This window comes from Elephantulus edwardii, unplaced genomic scaffold (assembly GCF_000299155.1).
Source record: "Elephantulus edwardii isolate Elephantulus edwardi_28Jun2011 unplaced genomic scaffold, EleEdw1.0 scaffold00239, whole genome shotgun sequence".
In the NCBI taxonomy this organism is placed as follows: domain Eukaryota; kingdom Metazoa; phylum Chordata; class Mammalia; order Macroscelidea; family Macroscelididae; genus Elephantulus; species Elephantulus edwardii.
In genome coordinates, this window is record NW_006399989.1 from 1871875 (window position 1) to 1894342 (window position 22468).

At 41.2% G+C, this 22468-nt stretch overlaps 1 protein-coding gene and 1 pseudogene across 2 annotated transcripts in view; one reads left to right on the forward strand and one right to left on the reverse strand.

Moving 5' to 3' along the window:
• Window positions 1–12813, reverse strand: part of LOC102845391 — a 23189-nt pseudogene extending 10376 nt beyond the window's left edge.
• Window positions 12814–15116: 2303 nt separating this feature from the next.
• The window catches only part of IQSEC2 (IQ motif and Sec7 domain 2), a 358697-nt gene continuing 351345 nt past the window's right edge, over window positions 15117–22468 (forward strand). For both annotated transcript variants that reach the window (XM_006898888.1, XM_006898889.1), the window contains exon 1: window positions 15117–15793. In XM_006898888.1, the coding sequence (XP_006898950.1) occupies window positions 15117–15793 (677 nt within the window). The remainder of the gene's footprint in view (window positions 15794–22468) is intronic.

Genomic DNA, 22468 nt, shown 5'->3' on the forward strand with positions numbered 1-22468 from the left:
TCCTTGATTATAGCAACTCGAGGTTTGAATTTGTTCTTCAGTTCCTTGAGCTTAAAATATGCTGAGCGAGTTCGGCCCTTTTGATTTTGTGACTCCAACTCCTTGCACATTTCATTGTAATATTTTGCTTTGTCATCTCGCGCTGACTTTTGAAATCTTCTATTGAACTCTTTAGTATCCAATAAAATATTGGATAGCAGTGGCAAAATAGGACATATTTGTCTGCTCCCTGGTCACAGAGAAAATGGTTTTAGTCTTTCTCTATTCAGAAAGATATTGGTTCTCGGTTTTGCATGTATACTTTTGACTATATTGAGGAAATTCCCCTCTATTCCAATTTTGCTGAGTGTCTTAATCAGGAAGGGGTATTGAATTTTACCAAATGTCTTTTCTGCATCAATTGCTAGGATCATATGGTTTTTGGTATTTGTTTTGTTAATGTAGTGAATTACATTGGTTATTTTTATTATGTTGGACTATCCTTGCATACCTCTTATGAATCCCACTTGGTCATGAAGAATTTTTTTAAGTGCTTTAGGCTAGGATTTTGTTAAGGGTTTTTGTGTCTATGTTCATGAAAGATATTCGTGTGTAGTTTTATATTTTGGTAACATTTTTGCCTGCTTTATAGAACAACTCTGGGAGTGTACCTTCTTTTTCCTATATTTTGAAATAAGTAGAGTTGGTGATAAATCTCTGGATGGTTGATAGAATTTAGCTTTGAAGCCATTTGGTCCAGGACTTTTTTTTGTGGGAGTGTCTTTTTATGGCCTGTTAAATTTCTTCTTTTGTAATGGGTCTGTTCAAGTGCTCTACATCTGATTGTGTCAATCTGGGTAGGGCATGAGTTTAAAGAAATTTGTCCGTTTCCTCTAAGTTTTCAAATTTATCTGAGTATAGCCTTTAATATTCTGATGTTATAGATTTGATTTCCTCTGGTTCTGTTGTGATGTCATCTCTATCATTCCTTTATCGAGTTATTTGTGCATTCTCCTTTTTTCTTTTGTTAAGTTTGCCAATGGTTTTTCAATTTTATTGTTCCTTTCAAAAAGTCAGCTTTTGGTCTTATTGATGGTTTCAGTTGGTTTTGTTTTCTGTCTCATTTATTTCAGCTCTTATCCTTATAATTTTCTTTCTTCTAGAGGCTTTGGGTTAGATTGTTGTTCTTATTCTATTTGATGAAGGTGTTGAGTTAGATCATTTATTTTGTTTCTTTCTTAGTTTGTTATGTGTTTGCCTATTGTTATGAACTTATCCCTGAGGAGTGCCTTAGCTGCATCGCAAAGGTTTTGGTATGCTGTGTTTTCATTATCATTTGTTTTGAGGAATTTTTAAAATTTCATTCTTTATTTCTTCCCAATTGTGTTCAAGAAGGGTGTTATTTAGCTTCCACATTGATGGCTTTATAACACTTATTCTTTTGTGGTTAATTTCTAGTTTTAGGAATTTCAGTCTGAGAAGATACTTTGTATTATTTCAATGTTTTTTAATTTGTTGAGGCTTGCTTTGTGTCCTACTATGTGATCAATTCTGGAGAATGTACCATGTGCAAATGAGAAGAAAGTTAATTGAGGTCAAGTTAGCTGACCGTGTAGTTTAATTTTCTGCATCTTTGTTAAGTTTCTTTTTAGTTGACCTATCCTTTGATGAGGGTGGTGTGTTAAAGTCTCCTACTACTATTGTAGAAATCTTCTGTTTCTTCTTCTTTGGCTCTGCTTGTTCGTGCATATATCTGAATGATAGTGGTATTCACTGGACTTCCTTGTATGTGTATGGATATTGTCCTGTTACTTACAATATTGCATTTTAAGATGGATCTAGAAATTACTTTTCTAATTATGAAAGCAACCCCATTTTTCCTCACCTTTTCATCTCTGAAGTAATAGATCATATGATCGTCTGACTCAAAATGTCCCATGCTAGTCCATCTCATCTCTGCAATACCTAATATGTCAATATTTATTCTTCCATTTCTTCCTTAACAATATCTATTTTTCCCGCATTCATGGTTCTCACATTCTATGTTCCAATCACTAGTATCTACTTACAGCTGTTCCTCTTCCTTTGTATTTCCATACTTGAAAGCTCTGCCACAGTTACCCTATCTGTTAGTCTATGTGTATTCTGTTGTACATAGTGTTTTCAGAGGCCTGTTATTTCGGAAGTGGATGGTCAATCCTTCCTAGTCTGTCTTACTGAATGCTCAGATTTAGAGAAGTATCTGACAATTATTTTACAGAAAAAAACAGAAGAAAGATATTTTCCCAATTTTGAAATTAACCATTAGTTTCAGTGTTGTCTCTGCCCTTGACACAAGTGACCCACTTATTTCCCTGCTCCACCATCCACCACCATCCCCCTCCACTTCCATCTACTTCTTTCAACACCTATCTCCAGTTGTCCAGCCTTTGATCTGATAGATGTATCTCAAGCTTTATGGGCTTCTGTGATTGCAAACACTCCAGCTGCTGACAATTTCTTATGCTGTGGCCAGTGTCTCTCGAGTTTAGTGGTAATGTTTCCCAAGTGAGGGTGATGTGTCCTGTAGATCGGGTGTACAGATTGTTTTCCTGGCCTGATACCGGCCATGGTCTTTCCAGTCACTTGCTATGCATAGCTGGACAATGACTAGGTAGGATAGAAGGAGAATTGATGCCTTTGAGCTGTGGTGCTGGAAAAGAATGTTGAATATACCATGGACTGCTAAGAAAACAAACAGGTTCATCCTGGAGAGGGTGAAGCCAGGCTGCTCCTTGGAGGCAAGGATCTGACATACTTTGGACATGTTGCAAGGAGGGACCAGTCCCTGGAGAAGGATGTCATGCTTGGGAGGGTGGAGGAACAGCACAGGAGAGGAAGACCCTCTGTGAGGTGGATTGATTCAGTGACTTGGGTAATGGGGGTAGGTGTGTCAGAGACAGTGAGATTGGCACAGGACAGCCCCGGGTTTAGGGCTGTTGTACACAGGGTTGCTATGAGTCACAGGCAACTCGACAGCACATAACAACAACCACTATTGTGGTGCTGTCTATTTCTTTCTTCAGTTCTGTTAATAGTTGTTTTATGTATCCGGCAGGTCTATCATTTGGTGCAATGTTATGTTCTCTTGGTCTATTGTGCCTTTAGTCACTATCTAGTGCCCTTCCTTATCTTTTATGGTGATTTTCATTCTGAAGTCTATTTTGTGACTCCTGCTTTTTTGTGAATGCCATTTGCTTGGTATATTTTTTTCCAGCCTTTGATTTTGAGTCTATCTTTCTCTTCATTTTGCTTTTTTATCCATTCTGTTACTCTTTTTCTCTTGATTGGTGCATTAAGTCCATTCATGTTAAGTGTGATTATTGATAGGCCAGGTGTTATTGTTGTCATTTTGCTGTGTTTCTTTTTTTGTTGTTGTTGTTTCTTGTTACTATGGTCCATCCACTTTCCTTTGGTGTCTCTGTGTGTAGGACTTCCCTCAAAAGTTCTTGTAGGTTTGGCCTTGTTTTCACAAATTCCTTAAATTCTTTCTTTTTTGCAAAGGATGCAATTTCTCCTTCATATTTGATGGAGAGCTTTGCTGGGTACAGGGTCGTGGATTGGGTTGGCAGTTGTTTCCTTTCAACCTGTATATGCCAACCCATTGTCTTCTTGCTTGCATGGTGTCTTCTGAAAAATCAGAACTTAATCTGATTGCTTTTCCTTTGTAGGTGACTCTTTATTTTCCCCATGCTGTTTTCAGTATTCTATCCTTATCTTTTATTTTGGAGAATTTGACTAAGATATTTCTTGATGTTTTCCTTTTTGAATTTAGTCTATTTGGTGTTCACTGAGCTTCCCAAATGTGTATTTCCTTGTTCTTCACAATACCTGTGAAGGTTTTTTCTAGTAACTTTTCCACAATTTCCTCAGTGATTTTCCTATCCTTCTCATGTTCTGGAATTCTAATCATATATATGTTATTCCTTTTGATATCATCCCACATAATTTTAATATTTTCTTCATGTCTTATCTCTGATTTTTCTTCTAGTATGCTTCCATTGAGGGTCTTATCTTCCAGCTCACTGACTCTCTGCTTCATCTCTTCTGTTCCACTTTTTTTGGTTGTGTTTGTTTGTCTGGGTTTTTAAAAAATTAATTTTAATGGAAGTTTACAGAGACTTAGGGTTTCCATTCATTCATTGTTTCACTTTTCTCCCTGCCCACCCCTCCTCCTCAATTCGCTTTTCTCTTTCAAAAGTAAAAGAAAAATTCTTTCATTGTTATACAATCCCTCCCCCCAAGTCCACTCCACTATGCAGCCTTCATTCTGGACTCCTGTCATGACAATAAAACCTAATCATATATACCTTTTAAACAATTCTTTCTCTCATTTGTTTCCATGAAGTATACATAATTTATCCCATGTTTCTCAGTCTCCCCCCCCCCAACCCCAATGTCAGTTACAACAGTGGCACTATGCAGTATTTGTCCTTTTGTGATGGAGATATTTCACTCAGCATAAAGTCCTTCAGGGTCACCCATTTTGAATAATAGTGCATGAGTTCCTTGTTTTTCAATGTAGCATAGTATTCCACCGTGTCAATATACCACAGCTTCTCTATCCATTTGTTTGCTGATGGGCACTTGGGTCATTTCCAACTCTTTGCTATTGTGAACAAAGCCTCAATGAATATGAATGTGCATATATCTGCTTGGGTGGCAGTTATGGTTTCTTTAGGGTATATTCCCAGTAATGGAATTGCTGGGTCAAATGGTATATCTATTTGCAACTTTTTGAGAGAGCACCTTATTGTCTTCTCTAGTGGCTGCACCATTTTACACTCCCACCAACAGTGAATGAGATTTCCATTTTCTATGCAACCTCACCAGCATTTGATGTTTTTCATTCTGTTAAATTTTGCTATTCTTACTGGGGTGAGATGGTATCTCATAGTTGTTTGGATGTTCTACTTTTTTGTACTTCCAACATCTTGAACATTTCCACCATTTCAATTTTAATGCTCTGGATTGCATTTTGATGCCTTTCTGTTATTTCTAGTACTGTGCTGGAAGTATCCTCTCTATTTTGTGATGATTTTTAAAGTTCTTGTTTCTCTTTAGCTATAGTTTTAATTCTCCCTATTTTGTATTTTCTTCTGTAGTTCTGCAAGTTCCTCCTCATCAATATATTTCTTCTAGCTCTGTGTCTCTGGAGCATTTGCTTTCTTGATTTCCATTGCTTCTTCCATCGTTTGCACTTTCATCTATAGCTGTTCAAATAATTCTTCAATATATTTTTTCTAGTTCTCTACTTATTGTTTATATCAACACATATCATCTCCCTTCTTGACTCTGGGGTATCATGAGGTCTCTGATATTCTCTGGATGGGTTTTTTCCCTTAAAAAAGGGCTTAATTTGTTTTTTCATGGTGTTTGAAGCTGTCAATTGCTTTCTTGACATTATGTCAAGCTTTTCTTGTATGTGTTAGGTTGTTTCTATTGTGTTCCTAAAAGTTAGGTTGTTTCTATTGTGTTCGTAAAAGTTGTTGTTGGTTCTTGCCTTTAAAATATTAATAGTTAGTTGTCAATTTAAGATGTGGTTAGGTACTCACCCCAGTGTAAGTCATTTCAGGGAAAATTTGCCTTTCTTAAAGTCCTTGAAGTTCTCTCTGTTCTGCACTGTAGGCCTGTAGGAATCTTGCCTTGAAATAATCTCCTGAAATCAACTCTGTAGGCCTCCTTCATATATGAAGTGGCTGAGTGGTATGAGATGAGGTGCTTTAGTCAAGCAGTTTTTTAAGCTCCTTTTCTCCTGGACCTTAATATGTTCCTTTGTCTCTGCAGTTGTGGGAGATTAGAGGTCAGGGCTGCTAGCTCAAGTAGTTTATGTGCAAGGCGTCTTAAGTCAGCCCTCTGACTCTCCCAGAGAGCTAAAAAAATCCTTTCCCTCTGACTGAAGTTCTATGTACTAAAATATCTTGTCCTGTTTGGTCCCTGGGATAGCCCCACAATCACAGAGGCAAGGACTCCCGGTGGAGGTACCTACAGTCTTGGGAATGCTTCAGTTCTATCTCCCCACAGGCAATGGAGAGTGCTCACTTTCATCACAGAGCCCCTACCTCTCCTGACCTTTTCTCCTGTTGCTTGGTGTGCTCCTTTGTCTGTAGAAGAAGATGTAATTTAAATCCAGCTTTGTCTGATTGTTAAACTCATGCTTTCTTCTCTACTATAAGCTTTCCACAAAGATAAATTAAGCAGTGTTTCTAGCTTTAAAAGGAGCTTTGGTATCACGTTAAGCACTAGACTTATTCCCCCCCCATTCATTCATTGTTGCACTTTTCTCCCTGCCCATCCCTCCCCTCCAGTTCATTCTTCTCTTTGAAAAGTAAAAGAAAAATTCTTTCATTGTTATACAATCTCTCCCCCGCCCCGCCCCCGCCAAGTCCACTCCACTATGCAGCCTTCATTCTGGACTCCTGTCATGACAATAATACCTAATAATATACCTTTTAAACAGTTCTTTCTCCAATCTGTTTCCATGAAGTATACATAATTTATCACGTTTCTCAGTCTCCCCCACCCAAACCCCTATGTCAGTCCCGTTTTACAACATTGGCACTATGTAGTATTTGTCCTTTTGTTACTGTGAAATTTCACTTAGCATAATGTCCTCCAGGGTCATCCATTTTGACTACTGTTTAATGAGTTCCTTGTTTTTTCAATGCAGCGTAGTGTTCCACGGTCCATTAGTTTGTTGATGGGCACTTAGGTTGTTTCCAACTCTGTCATTGTGAACAAAGACACAATAAACATGGGTGTGCATATGTATATGTTTGGGTGGCAGTTATGGTTTCTTTGGGATATATTCCAAGTAATGGAATTGCTGGGTCAAATGATATTTCTATTTGCAATTTTTTGAGAAAGTGCCATACTGCCTTCCATAGTGGCTGCACCATTTTACACTCCCACAAACAATGAATAAGGGTTCCGGTTTCTCCAAAACCTCACCAGCATTTGTTGTTTTCTGTTCTGTTAAATTTTGCTATTCTTACTGGGATGAGATGATATCACATATTTGTTTTGATTTGCATCTCTCTTAGAGCTAGGGATTTTGAACATGTCTTCATGTGTTTGTTGGCCATCTGAATGTCTTCTTTGGTGAAGTATCTGTTCATATCCTGAAGCACTAGACTTCTAACTGAAAAGTTGCTGGTTTGAGCACCATTCCTTAGGGAAAATAAGTGGAAATCTACTCCAGTGAATTTTCACAAAGGCAGTGAGTTTTTTTGTTTTAAGGAGCTCAATTTAGCTGAGGACATAAAACAAGAACACAAATGTGCTGTAAAAACAGCTCTTACAAGTACTTCAAGCAAGGGATCGAGGAAGTGCAGTGGGAGGTCAAGAGGAGAGTGTGGAAATTGAGTTTGGTTTCAGTGAGATGACATTTGTGTTAAGTCCTAAAAGAGTTGAATGAATGAATGGAGACTTGATCCCACAATTGAATTTCATTGGAGTGTGGTGGGTGGAGGAACATACAACTACCCCAAAACACGTGAAAATTATACTCCTCCTGAAGGAAGACCTTACAGGAAATCAACACCAGCCCCCCAGTGTTGCCCAATTCAGGGTGAAGTAGGTAGAGATAACTTTGCTCCTAAACATTATATTCTTTTAGGGTCTGGAATGGAGGAAGAATGTAGCAATTGCCCGCAGGCCTGATTACTCCTTGAAAAACCTGGTAACATCTAAGGCAATCAGAACACAGACCAAAGCAAACACCATAAAAGAAACCAGACCAAAGACCAGACCAGACAATGGATTCTGATAAAGCTCTAGGCTTGATCTCAAAAGCCCAAACTAAAGTTAATTAATAGTCCCAAATTCCTAGAAAAATACCATCTTCTCCAGTCCTCCCTAGAACCCCTATAAGAAGAAATTGCCTTTAACTGCCCTTGCACCATTTTTACTTTCTCCACTCTTGGTCATTTGGCATCTCTCTCAGACCATGCAATAAAGGCCTGTTCATTTCTTGGGACCAGCTTCTTTCTTTCTCTCTCTTACCCTTAACCCTTTTTCTTTCTAACATATGGTTCCTTGACCAGGAATCTACATAGTTGGAAAGAATGCATAGTCATAGGCTGAAACCTCCTTTCTGTTTCTCCACAACTGTCCAACCTGGAGAGCAAGACTTCCCATCAAGGTTATTACAGCTTATCGTCTTCTGGAAAGTGACCTGAAGCCTACCTGCTTTCTTAAGCAGTGGCTTGTGCAGCCTATGCCAAGTGACTGATGTGAGCCTGCCTGGGCTCTTTATTGGTCTGGCTTGTACCCTCTGAAATAGGCCAAACTTTTCCGTCTCTGTCTCCTCTCAACTTTCTTACTGATCCCAAAAGTCAAAGGCCATTTGCCATTTAAATTCAATAACAACCAACACTGGCTCCAATTATCAACTGCCTAAGGCCATTCCTCTGCCTACTCTGATTGAGGAGTCCAGGGTCACTGCTTGAGGCACCCAGGGACTGATCACTCCCCTTTCCCTTTCCCTCCTCCCAGCCGGGCCCTGGGGCCCCCCTCCTGACACTGATAGGAGGATGCTTTGGCTGTCAGAAGGGTCTGTTGGCTGGCAGTTGGAGATGTCTGATTCTACCAGATTTTACATGCCGGGCTCTGGCTCTATTTTACCTCAGTATACCAGCAGGACATGTTCCCAGGACCGTCTTTTCTTCTGCCTCCTCTAAAACCCTTGCATCTTTGGCATAACACCTAATTTAAAAACAATTCTTTGTTCTGCCTCCTCTAAAATTTGTGCACCTTCTATACTGTGCCTAGTTTAAAGCATCCTCAATTTTTTTAAACTAAATTTGGCTCATTTAATCCATCTGTCCTTCAAAACATAAGTACTGAAATGACCTGAGGTTTCCTATACTCAAACTTTCTTTACTTTCCACTTTCATATCTCTCTCTCTCTCCCTACTTGGAAGTCTGCCCTGATTCCATATTGAGGTTCTCTGGAAACTCTGCAAAACTGGCTCTGCCTCTCCTCTATGTAGCCTGTCCCTCTCTCTCTGGCCTAAGGCACCTAGGATGTGCTGGATTGCCTTAATTCTTTTCACTTCTCCATGGGCTTGATCTGCCTCCTGACTGCCCCTCTTTGAACTGCCTTCTTTGAACTCTCCTTGAGAACACCCTTCTCTGGGGCTTTCTGCATTTTGCCATTGTTGGCCTACTGAACAACATCAGACCAATGTGGGGTAAGAGGCAGTGGTTCTCCTCTCTTTGGTCTCCTGCTCTGTTCAGACTCTAAAAGTCCTAGTGCTAGGCCATGCAGTTCCCTCGACCACCTGGGCAGGTCTCTCCTGATGCTGAAGACGTCCACATTGTGAGCAGAGTTTCTTCTCATGAGAACAAAAGGTAATTAAGGGACTCCTTATTCCCTTAAGTCTCTCTTTTGGAACTCCCACTACTTAGTCCTCCTCAATCATGGGAGCCAACCAATCCTTCCCTCCTTGATACACTCCACTGGGGTGTCTCCTCTGCTCCCTTGATACTCTTACATTATTACCTGACCAAAACGCCCTCACTTTTAATCTCACTGATCTCTCAGCACCTCCTGCCCCCCTGCTCTCCCACCTTTGCCATAAGCAAAAGTCATCTCACCACAGGAGGCCCTCTCCACACAGGCCACCTGAATTCAAAGCCTGCCTCCCTTTCTCTCCTTCCTGCCCCTCTCAGATTCAGCCTGAAACTGCAGCCAAACTTTTTCACTCTTGGCTTTTCTCTCTGGCTCTCTACTTATCCCACTCAGCATTTAAACTCATAACAAACCTCCCAGTTAAAAAGAAATCTTAAACAAATATTCTGCAACTAAAACATCGCCTTCTCTAACCTGCAGATAAAACATCATCTATCTCCTTTGTCCTGACCCCACTCAGTAGACAATCCCCCATACCATTCTCCCCTAGCATCCAGACCAAACCTCAGACAAAAGGGCCAAACTCCTCTGGCCCTCCCATCCCTCTTCCCAATCTGCCCCTTACCCCATTCCAGTACATTACCCTCTCTAAAAATTCAGCCAACCGGTCCTAAAAATATAAAATCTGTCCAGCAACAAAAAACCCTTCCCTTCTTTCCTTTTCTTGCCAAAACCCATTTTTAATCCTTTCAAGGTAAATTCTAAAACACAGTAAAGTAAAAAAAGTCTTAAATATTATAATTTCTTCTGTTTTTCTAATTCATTCTCTGTACTGATAAGCTAATGCTTCCTCTCAGTAAAAAATAATTTAAAATTTTTTTGCTTTATTAAAATAGGTTTAAGAATTTTATTTTGTTTCTTTTTTTCCTTAAAGCATTTCCTACCCACTTTAGATTTTCATCCAGAGTTCAGAATGAAAAAAGTGTTTCCAAATTTATCTTTCCCTTTTTGTTTTAAGTTTAATATAGCAATAGTTGAAGCTCATGCATTCTATATATTTTACAATTATAAATGAAAACAAAGAATTGGACCTAAAAATAGCTGCTAGAAATTATACACAAACCTGTCTCATTAAAAAAAAGATATTCAGGCAGATTTAGTAAACTACTCTAAATTAGCACAAATAATACAAATAATGACAACCCTGCAACTTAAAATTCACTAACTTAGACCCTAAGTCTTCTAGAGAAAGAGTAGTAATAAATTCTCATTCTATCAATCAGTCTGTCCCTGCTATTAAAATAAAATCCTGAGGAAAAAAACTTTAGACCACCAAAGTAACTCAAACTATTTTTTTTAAATGTTGCTATTTCAGTGTTCAACAATAGCAGCCTGGAAAAGAAAAAGAAGGACTAGCTAAAAGCCAAATTTCTTACAACTGCTATCGCAGAATATTGAAAACCTTTTCATCCAGAAACATGTTCAAAGCCTCCAATTTAAAGACTTTAACTTTCAGTGTGGAAAGCCTAGTCACCATCACATTCATAAATATCAAAAGATGCTATGAGAGAGTAAAGGGGCAGAAGGGAAACCTCTTGCCACTTGCTTTAAATGCAATCCTCATAAACACCTGGCTCAGCAATGCCCCAAGCCAGTCTTGATAGCAATCAGACTGACAGTGCCCTAGCTGCCTCAGGGGTGTTACAAGTGACCAGCATGGATAGCATCATTATAAGCCTAGAGAAGCCTTGAGTATGCATGGACATTACCAGTAAAAAGAATTTACTTGAGTCATTTTGTCTTAGGATTTTTAGTAACCTTCTGCCAATTTACTATTGCAGATTTTTAGAAAAACCTGTACAGTTACCTTCCTCCTCCCAGCCATCTTTATGTACCTCTTATTCTGAGCTGTTATTCTACATAGAGTGCCTAATCATGCATTCCTTCTAAATAGTTCTTTCCTTTATCTGTTCCAATGTAATGGTCGTTGTCTCTCCACTCTTGTCCTGTTCACCCAACCTCCCCTGTCAGACTTGCTTTATAACAGTAATACTATTTAGCATTTATCCTTTTGTAACTAGAATATTTCACTCAGCATAATGTCCTCCAAGTTTCCCATGTTGTATAATGTTTTATAAGTTCACTATTTTTCAGTAATATGTAGAATTCCATTATATAAACATGCCATCTCCTTATAATACTCTCTTCTTATGAGCCCAAAACCCAAATAATAAGCAAAAATTAATCCAAAACTTAGAACCTATCAATAGTACTGCATCCAGTACTACCTAATCTCTACACTCTAATAACCTAAGTACCCCAAAGTCTAACTATCTCTCAATATTAAATGATATAGTTACTACATCTCTCCACTCTGACTCTCTTCCTTTAAGCACTAAGAACCAGTCAATATAATTAAGAAAAGGATTTTAGCTAAGTTGTTCTAGCAAACCTAGTCTAATAAAAATTACCCTATTTCTGAGTACCCTGTTGTATATTAGAGCCGTTCCTCAACAATATCCAAATTGTCAGCATATGATATCTGTTTTTCAAACTCATACAGAAGTTATCATTTAAAGCATGTCATAAATTTATATAAAAGTTTAAAAATGTTACATAGATCTGTAGTAATCATAGCATGTTTAAACCTGACCAAGTGCACTTAAAATATACACTAAAAATAATAACGCCCCCCAAAAAACCCCAATTCCATTGTGTAAAGACTTAATTCAAATAATTCTTCAAATATAGATGGGAAAGTCTGTGGTTAGAGACTTTTCTAAAGTGTTGAAGTGCAAGGATGTCAGTCCGGAGACTAAGATGCACCTGATACATGCCATGGTCTTTGCAATCACTTGCTATTCATCAGAGAGCTGGACAATGGCTAAGGATGATAGAAGGAGAATTGATGCTTTTGAGCTGTAGTGTTGGAGAAGAGTATTTAATATACCCTGGACTGCTAGGAAAACAAACAGATTTGTCCCGGTGAGGGTGAAGCCAGGCTGCTCCTTGGAGGCAGGGATTTTGAAACTTCATCTGACATACTTTGGACATGTTGCAAGGAGGAACCAGTCTTGGAGAGGGACGTCATGCTAGGGAGGGTGGAGGGAAAGTGCAGGAGAGGAAGACCCTCGATGAGATGGATTGATTCAGTGACTGGCGTAATAGGGGTGGATGTGTTGTTGATGGTGAGATTGGCACAGGATAAGGCTGTTGTACATAGGGTCAGTATGAGTTGAAGGCAACTCGACTGCACGTAACAACAACAACAACAACAACAACAACAACATAATTAAAACAAAACATCCACTCCTCCTCAAGTCCCCATCATCAGACCTATTGTCCTAAGCCACATACCTCTGATGCAAACCACACCTCCCTACCCCATCTATGTCTGTCCAGACAACCTTTTCTTCCTTGAAAAATTCTTCTAAAGTCATACCCCTCTGACAAATTTCTTGTCCTAATCCCTTCCCCCTTTCTAACCAACTCATACTCCACAACTACCAAAAAACCAAAACCTATAGAAAGCTTCCATCATCCTCACCTATGCTAAACTCTTACCCAACCTAACATCACCAAACCCAACACAAACTCACTCTGCCTTCAGCTCAAGATGTCCAGACATCACTTAATAGAAACTCTCTGCAACATCAAGATTGGCATTCTGTGCTGTAACAAACTGTCTTGTCTATTCGTCTCTTCAACAAAGAGACTGGCCTTAGAGAAACCAATACCTTCCACCAAAAATCTCTCTTCAACTTCTAATGCTTGCATATTTAGCTGTATCTTTCAGGTCATACAAAGAAGTGAAAGGAGACTGGGTTCTGCTTCTCTTCAGAGTCAACTTTTGGCGATGTCTGAAAGCAGGAAGTGGTTTCTTCTTTGCCTATGGAAACAATGTCTACTCCAGCCTGCAAACCAAGCCAACTCCAAACTAATACCTAGCCTTCTAACTCAGCACCTCAAACATGAACAAATCATACTAAAGCTCCTCCCTTTATTATCCAGCCAAGAGCTACTACTAACACTGCAGGCCTAGACATCTCCTTAGAAAATTCCAGCATCTCTCAAAAACTTTCCAAAAGTCATTACATTATATTGCAAGACCAAATTAACTCCCTCATGGCAGTTGTAGTACAAAACAAAAAACTTAACCTATTAACTATATAAAAAGGTAGTCTCTGCTTGTTACAAAACAAAACAAAACAAAAAAAAACACCCCTATTGTTTCTGCAAACTACAGTCAGGAACTTAGTGACAATCAGCAATTCCCCCTTGGCTACTCCACATCCTAACTCCCTTTCTAATCATTCTTCTTTTTTATAACTCTTGCACGGTTTTAAAACTCTTTTTCAGAAATTTTTAATAAACCATTTCACTGCTGTCTCACAAACCAAGAACACATATGAAAATGAAACTCCTCCTTCAGACCTTAAAGGAAACAAACACCCACCACCCAATTGTAGTCCCAATTCAGAAGGGAAGTACCTAGAGATAACTTTGCTCCTAACCGTTATGTGTTATGTTCGTTAGGGTCTGCAATGCAGGAAGAATGTAGCAGTTGCCCCTATGTCTGATCTCTCCTTGAGAAGCCTACCAGAACAGAGACATTTAAGCCTACCAGAACAGAGACCGGACCAGAAACCAGACAAAAGACCATACCAGACAGTGGATTCTGATAAAGCTCTGGACCTGATCACAAAAGCCCAAACCCAAACCACAACAGCCCCAAATTCCAAGAAAAATACCATCTTCCTTAGTCTTCCCTAGAGCCCCTATAAAAAGAAACCACTTTTAACTGCCCTTCCATCAAATCCACTTTTCATCACTTGGCATCCCTCTCAGACCATGCAATAAAGGCCTGTTCATTTCTTGGGACCAGCTTCTTTCTCTCTCCTGCTTCTTTCTCTCTCAACTCTTTTTTTATCTAACAGTGGGGCATTCTGGGAAGGCCAGAGATGAAAGATCTAAGGATTGAATAAAATGAGGAATCCTGGACTTGGGATTGTGGCTGTAATGACTTCCTTGGACGAGGGAGGTACAGACTTGCCGGGTTGGAGGGATTCAGTTGGATAGGAGGTAGGTTAGTAGCCTGAGATAGGAAAACCAAGGGTTGCCTGTAATTTGAATTGGGATCAGCAGACCTAGTGATTGAGATGAGGAGTCTGTGAGTGGCCTGGACCTGGAGCTGCCTAAAATGGGGATTTCAGGGATGACTTGGAGTGTGCTAGGAAAGAAAGCTGTATTTAGGTGAGTACCCTGGAACCGGTGGAGGTGAGATCTACAAAAGGCTTCAGGCTAAGGATGTGGGTGGAGGCGTCTGGTGGGATGCTTGCGAATGGGCTAGGCAAATCGAGTGGGGGTAGGAGCAGGAGGCGGGCCGGTGGCCGGGGCGGTCCCGCGCGGCCGCGCTGCGCAGTGACTCCGCAGCGGGCGGAGCACTGTGGGCCGTGATTGTCCGCCGAGCCTTGGTGGTGGGTGGCGGCAGTGGTGGTGGCTTTGGCGGCAGTAGTGGTGGTGGTTGCGGCGGCAGCAGCAGCATCAGCTTCAGCTCCTGGTTCCCGTGCTACCGGCCCTAGCGCTGTCTCCTGGGCCCCCTAGGGCCCCCGGGCCCTCGAGCCCGGTGCGCGCCCTCGCATCCCACCGGCCCCCTCCCCCGGCTGGGCCCGGGGGAGGGTGGCGCCGTGAGCAAGTGGGGACCGGGCTTTCCTGCCCTTTCCCCTGTCCCTGGGCTGCCAGGATGGAGGCGGGGTCAGGGCCCCCGGGAGGCCCAGGATCCGAGAGCCCGAACAGAGCAGTGGAATACCTGCTGGAGCTGAACAACATTATAGAGAGCCAACAGCAGTTACTAGAGACCCAGCGACGGCGCATTGAAGAGCTGGAAGGCCAGCTAGACCAGCTCACTCAAGAGAATCGCGACCTGAGGGAAGAGAGCCAGCTGCACCGCGGGGAGCTGCACAGGGATCCCCTTAGTGCTCGGGATAGCCCCAACCGCGAAAGCCAGTATCAGAACCTGCGTGAGACGCAGTTCCACCACCGAGAGCTACGGGAGATCCAGTTCCACCAGGTGGCTCGGGACGTGGGTTACCCAAACCGGGATGGAGCCTACCAGAACCGGGACGCTTCCTACCCACTCCAGGACAGTACCTTCCCACCCCGTGAGCACGACATGGCCCAGTGCCACCTGCACCAAGAAAATCCAGTCCTAGGTCGCGAGCGTGGAGGGCGGGATGCCGGGCCAGCGCACCCTGGCCGTGAGAAGGAAGCCAACTATTCGGCTGCAGTAGGCATAGGGTCGCGGCCACCACGGGAGCGGGGTCAGCTGAGTCGTGGCGCATCCAGGAGCTCAAGTCCTGGTGCTGGTGGAGGCCACAGCACCAGTACCAGCACCAGTCCCGCCACAACACTCCAGAGAAAGTAAGGAACGTGTGTTTGTACCTCTTCCCCCTTTCCTTTAGATTCATCTCCAACTTGTCCAGTTGATAAAGTAAGAAGCCTGTGCCTGATTTTATTTCCTTATCTCCCTCGCTCACGCTATCTTAAATCATGCAGAGACACTGGATGACATTCCTTCCCTAGCCATTACATACTGGGATGACCAGATGAGTGCAGGTGTCTTACCTTTCCTAAAGCCAAGTCCAGCGAGGGACTAAGAGCAGTCACTATCTACCCCCAACCTTCAGCCCTTGTCAGAGGATGGCTTTCCTTTTATTTATTTATTTTGGATGTACCGGGTGGGAATTTTATTGTCATCTCAGGGACCCCAAAGGGAGGGACCCCCCTTTTTTTTTTGTTGGTTTAGGTTTCCATTGAAGGATTTGAGTGCAGGCCTGATCTCATCTCCTGGCAGCTACAGCTCCATCCTTTCCCAGAGAGGCAAGTGGGGACCAGAATGGCTGCTGGAGACTGAATCTTCTAAGAGAAACTGCAGCACATCCTGGCTCAAAGGATCAAAGATAGGGGAGCAAAGATGGAGGCCAGGTGGTTGTCTAGTTCTTCAAAGTCAACCCCCACTCTACCCTTAAAAAACCACCACCACCAATTAAAGATCTGTACCAGAAAGAGAAGTCTACAGATCGTTCCTCTTGTTGAAACCTTTTCAGTTTATGTGCTGTGTGTCTGTTTAGGATACCTTGATAATATCTTTGGCTTAGTGGATTATATGGGGCTGGTGCCACTTTTCCCCACATAGATACCATCATGAACTGAGAAAGTCAAGAGCACCAGCTCAAAGGGTTTCCCTAAAGTCTGCCTTATTTATTTTCTGCCATATTGGAAAGAAGATTGAGTTGGGAGTTTGGAGACCTTGGTTCCCCTTCCTGTTGACCTGCTTCAGATTAGCCTTGTGACCTTGACTGAATCCCTTCCTCTCTCAGCCCTTCATTTCCTCCATATCTTTTTAAGAGGCAAAGGATGCTCCTTAAGAGCCCCTCCAGTTTAGATTTGATGGTTCTGTGACTGATTAATCCAGCCATACCACAGAGCAAGTATGAAATCTTTTAGCGAATGGGCAGCCCCCCCCCCCACATATCGCCCCACTCCCCACCTCACAGCTCAGCTGGTCCTCCCATGTGCCAGAACCAGTGAAGTGTCTCTTTGGAGGCTGGGCTGGGGGTGGGGAAACCTTCTGCTTCAGGAAATATGCTGGGAGACAGCTTTCTGCAACTCCCCCATGGTGAGGCAGCAAGCTGAGGTACTGAGGGGCTGAGATGTCTGGGCCCTAGGAGGGGCAGCTGCAGCTTGAGGAATGGAGCTGTGTTCCACTGCAGCGAACCCTTAGTTGGGTGTTGGTATGGGCTGCCTCACAGTAGTCTAGAGATGAAAGGGACAGGCTTACTTGTCCAGGTAATGATGCTAAGAGACTATCCCTAGAGGACTGTATGCAGTTTGGGATACCACACTGGATGAGGGATTCAGATTGACAAAGCCCCATTCAGAAGAAAGCCATGATGGGATAGGGGCAGAAGAATATTGGAAGAGGCAATGTGATCCTTAGCCTGACTGCAGAAAACTTTTCTAGAGAAGTAAGACCTTTCATATAGAAAGCAACTTCATGCTTTAGGGCTCCAGAAGGCAGAACCAGAGGCAAAGGGAAATTTTAGAGATAAAAATTGTTCCAATCTAACTGTCTGGTGGACTACCTTAAGTGGTGAAGGTGGGGTTAACTAGACATGTCCATCAGTGACCAGGTTGGGGGCTCTGGAAGAGCTAGAGAAAGCATAATTCTTAAATCAGGTATAAAATAAAATGAAATGACCTGGGTTTTCCTAGATCCAAAATTCTGTTATCCTTAGATTCTCCTTTTGTGTGTAGGTCTGATCTCTGGGATGGCTGGAAGCCTATTTGCCCTTGAGTCTTGTGCTTCTGCCATCCATGCAATCCTGTTTCTTGGCTCTTCTCTCCTTTTGTGCACCTCCCAGGTTGTTGGATTTTCTTCATGTTTCATCCTGGAAACATGGGGGTTTACCTTATATACGGCATTTCTCCCAACCACATATTAAGAAATATTGGTATATCTATGCCTTAGCTCTTTTGGCCTTCACAGCAGGCCCTGTGCAGCAAGCATAATCAACTCCATTTTAGAGATGGAGAAACTAAGGCTTCAAGATGAAATATGTTCAAGCTTATGCAACTAATTACTAAATGGAACTAGCACTAGAACCCAAGTCCGTTTGTCTCCAAGGTCTGATATTTTCCACTAGAGCTTTCTGATCCACAGGGATTTCTTGATCTTAGGACCTAGAAAGACATTGAAGAGGCCAAAAGAGCCTTCATGAACTATCTAGAGACTTTTAGCAGGAGATGACTCTGGAATCAGTGCAGGGATTTGGTAGGGGTGGGAAGAAAATAGTGTTTCCCTCCTTTGACTCCCTCTTCTGGCGATACATTGTAAAGACCTTGTTGATACAGTAGACATTGCTACCACCAGTGCTGCTGCACTTGACTTCCCTGCTAGGCCTGTTCTGGATTTGGTAGGAGTGGGTGAGAAAGAAGGCTGCCTATGTAAGTTAGGGCAGGCAGAGTGGGAGTTTAGCAGCTGAGTCTGCAACATTGGGGGAGGTTAAGTAGAACTAATACTGACTAGGCGTTCTTGGTTGATAGGCTCCCTCTCGTGGATGAAGAGGGGAGTTGGAAAAATTGAGACCTGGGCCAAGCTACACAGCTAAGTTGAAGGTCAGCCCTTCCTAGGGACTTTATTTAGTCCTCACAATAATCTTGGACATCTGTTACCAGAATTCACCTTTTACAGTGGAGGATGCTCAAGTGAAATAACGCACTTGGAATTTTTGCTCCCATTTATCTGATTAGAGAATGTTGTTGATCTTAGCCTGACCTTCCTTATGGTTATAGCACCTAAGACCACAGCTGAGTTGCTCTGTTTTGAAGAGAGCTGCCTTTCTCATGCTTGTTGCGTGGTCTCGACTCAGGCTCTGCCATGATGGGCTGGACCTGGTATGGCAGTAGCTCTCCAGCTTTTGTCCTCACCCCACGTTACAAGCTAGCTCACATTTGAGTACAGTGGTTAGAGGGGCCAGCTTGATATTCTTGAATCGGAGCAATACGTGACATAATGCATGATTTCTGTGCTGTCTTTTTACATGCAGTGGAGCACTCTGATGCTTCTGGCAGGGTTTGAAGGTGTTGAGAGGGAATGAGTGAGAGAGAGAGAGAGAGCACTAAGGGGATGGGAATCTGGGGAAATGTATCTTCTTTGAGGCCCATGGTAATTTTTTCCAGTTACTGCTTCTGTCTATTGTGTTGTGAATATTTTATGTGTGGAAGGAAATAATGAGTTTAATGTAAACCAGAGCAGTCTTGCTTCTCTGCCTAAATCTGGAACAAGAATGGGGCTGCTATTATCCACAAACATTACTTTGCAATATGCAAAGAGCAACATCGGCCACTAGATCTTTGCATTCACAGATGCCCCTTCTTTTTATTCCCCCAATCAGAGAGACAGAGTTCTAGATCATGCCATAGAGATGGTGATGAGAGGTGGTAATTCTCAGAGAAAGGAGAGAGTCAAGGTAGGGCAAGTTGACAACTGTGAGTTGGAAGGTAAGTGGGGTTTTAAAGGAGAGTTAATCTCTTGATTTCCTATGGAGAAAAAAAGTGGGAAGAAGCAGCCAAAATCAAGCTTACTCTCTGCTACTCTTTCTTTATCTGTCTGACTCCTATCTAAGATGGCCTCTGAATTTCCCCAAAGCGTCAGAAAGGCATAGAGCATGGAGAAGAGACCACACAGGTTTTGAATGAATCTTAGCCTTCTGTCTGGCAGGTACCACTCTATGTGGCTTTATGTAATAATGTTGTTGTTTAAATAATAATAATAATAATAATAATAATAATAATAATAATATTTAATGTGTGCCATGAATTTTCCACACAGTTATTATGATTAACTCTGGTTTTCAGATGAATAAACTTATATCCAGAGGGGTTAAAGAACATAGCCAAATTTCAACAGGTGGCAGAACTGAAAAGGCACTTTAAGGAGCCCAGCTAGTCAGGCGCTGTGTCTCATAATAAGAATAAGATGCAGCCCCTCTGGTTTATTCTCTTACAAAGTAATAATCACTGGTTACAAGAGTGATGAATAAACACACCTTTCTTCTTTCTGGCGAACTTGTAAGATAATTTGTCCTAAGTTACTTTAACTTTCTCACGCTCTTTGACCTTTCCAAGTATCTAAGCTGAAACACTCACATGGGGAAATCTGTTGCCAAGCACTTTGTAAATTAAGCTCTCTGGGACCCTAGCATTTAGAGAAAGTGTACTGTTTAGATAGGATGTTTTAAAACTTTAAAAAAATTTTAACTTTCAGAGCCAAGGTTTTCTTAGGAAGTAAATGAGGACAAAATAAAATTTTATGATATGTAAAAAATTCGTTTTGCGGTCCATAAAAATCTGATGTTTTCTCAGCTGCTCAACACATGCATCAAATTCCTGACCTGGATGGAAGGAATATGTGGATGTGGTGGGAGTAAAGGATGGCAAATAATAGATAAAGCTGCCCTACTCCTAGAGGTGGAGCATAGCAAACAAATCAACCAAGAAAAGATCAAAGCATTGCATTCTTTTCAAAACAAAATGACCAGGTTTATCCCTTGAACATTTTAGATTTATTACCATTCCCGCTTGATAAGCACCAGTTTACCAATACCAATGTTTTTCACTAATATAATGCAGCTATATAACTTTATAACTTTTTAGGGGAGATAGGTTAGAAAATGTAGGCCTTGTAATATCATACTGGATTCCAGGATAAAATACTGTATTCACTTGAACAAAACACAATATTTTCCTCTAAATAACCACGTTAGAATTACTTTTTTGCAATTTAAATTATTTTTATTGTGATTTAAGTGAAGATTTACAAAACAATTTAATATTTTATTCAACCTTTTTTTAAAAAATTATTTTATTATTTCTGTGTGAGTGTACCGTCAAATCAGATCTGACTGGTACAGGAGGAGATTGTCCCTCCTTCCCCGGCAGTGCATCTGGTGGAGTTGAACCATGCGCCTCTGGGATTGTAGTTGCAGCTCCTTGCCACTAGGCCACCAGAGCTCCCCTTTATTCAACCTTTTATACATACTTTTTTCTAGAATATTAAATTCAATGCCCACAATATAATTACACTTTCCTACTTCTTCCCTGTAATTCTGATTTCCATTAATCCTTCCATACCTTTCTATGTATTCACTTTCTTTAGTGATTTGATTTTGTACTGATCATCCCTTTATTGAATATTGGCTTTCTCCTCACTCAATGTAATGTGTACCTGTTATATACTTCTAGCAATTTTTTATGATCTTCAGTCTTTTGCTTGCATGTGATATTAATGTGTTCAACAATTTCTACATTCTGTTGGATCACCTTTTTTTCTGGGAATGGGAATAAATATGGATCTCTTCAGTTATCCAGGTAGCTGTCTTCCTAATTTTTTGGCACAGACTGGTGAGCACATCTGTTAATTGAAACATGTCAATTGATAGCCCATCAAATTCTGGGGACTTATTTTTTGCCAATGCAGCTTGAACGTCTTCCTTCATCACCATTGGCTCTTTATCATATACTACTTCCTGAAGTATTTCAGTGTCGACCAGTTCTTTATAGTACAGTGACCCTGTGTATTCTCTCCATCTTTTGATCTTCCTGGATAATTCTTAATTTTCCCCATAGCATCACGCACTATTGCAACTCAAGGCTTGAATTTGTTTTTCAGTTCTTTCAGCTCAAGATATGCCATGTGAGTTCTTCCCTTCTTATTCTCCCAAAATGACTAGAACAGTACATTCATAGAGAACTGCCAGAAGGCCAAGCTAGGTTTAGAAGAGGCTATTGGCATCAGAAATATAATTGATGATGTCAGAAGGGTCTTGGCTGAAAGCGAAGAATACCAGAAGAATGTCTATTTGTGTTTTATTGACTATGCAAAAACATTTGACTGTATGGATCATAACAAACTATGGCTAATATTGAGGAAAATAGAAAGCCCAGTCCATTTAATTGTGCTCACATGAAACCTTATAGCTAGATTAAGAAGCTATCATCTAGACGGAGCAAGGGAACACTTCGTGGTTTAAAATCAAGAAAGGTGTGCATCACGGCTGTATGCTTTCCTGTTCAATCTGTGTGTTGAACAAATCATTTGAGAAGCTGGAATTTATAAAGAAAAATGTATCAAGATCAGAGGAAGACTTATTAATAAAATGTGTTATGCAGATGACACAACCTTGCTGAAAGTGAAGAGGACTAGAAACACTTGTTGCAGAAGATCAAAGTGTCGCACAATTTGATGGGTAGAAGGATGGGTAGGTTACGAAAAGAAAAAAAAGACTACAGCCTTCAATATGGGTTACATCTCAACATCAAGAAAGCAAAGATCCTCACCACTGGGCAAATATACTGCATCATGATTGATGGAAAAAAGATTGAAGTTGTTAATGATTTCATCTTACTTGGATCCACAATCAACGCAATTGGTAACAGCAGTCAAGAAATCAAAAGGCATATTGCTCGAGGAAAGTCTGTTGTCATGGACCTCTCCAAAATGCTGAAGAGTAAAGATGTCAGCTCAACAATTAA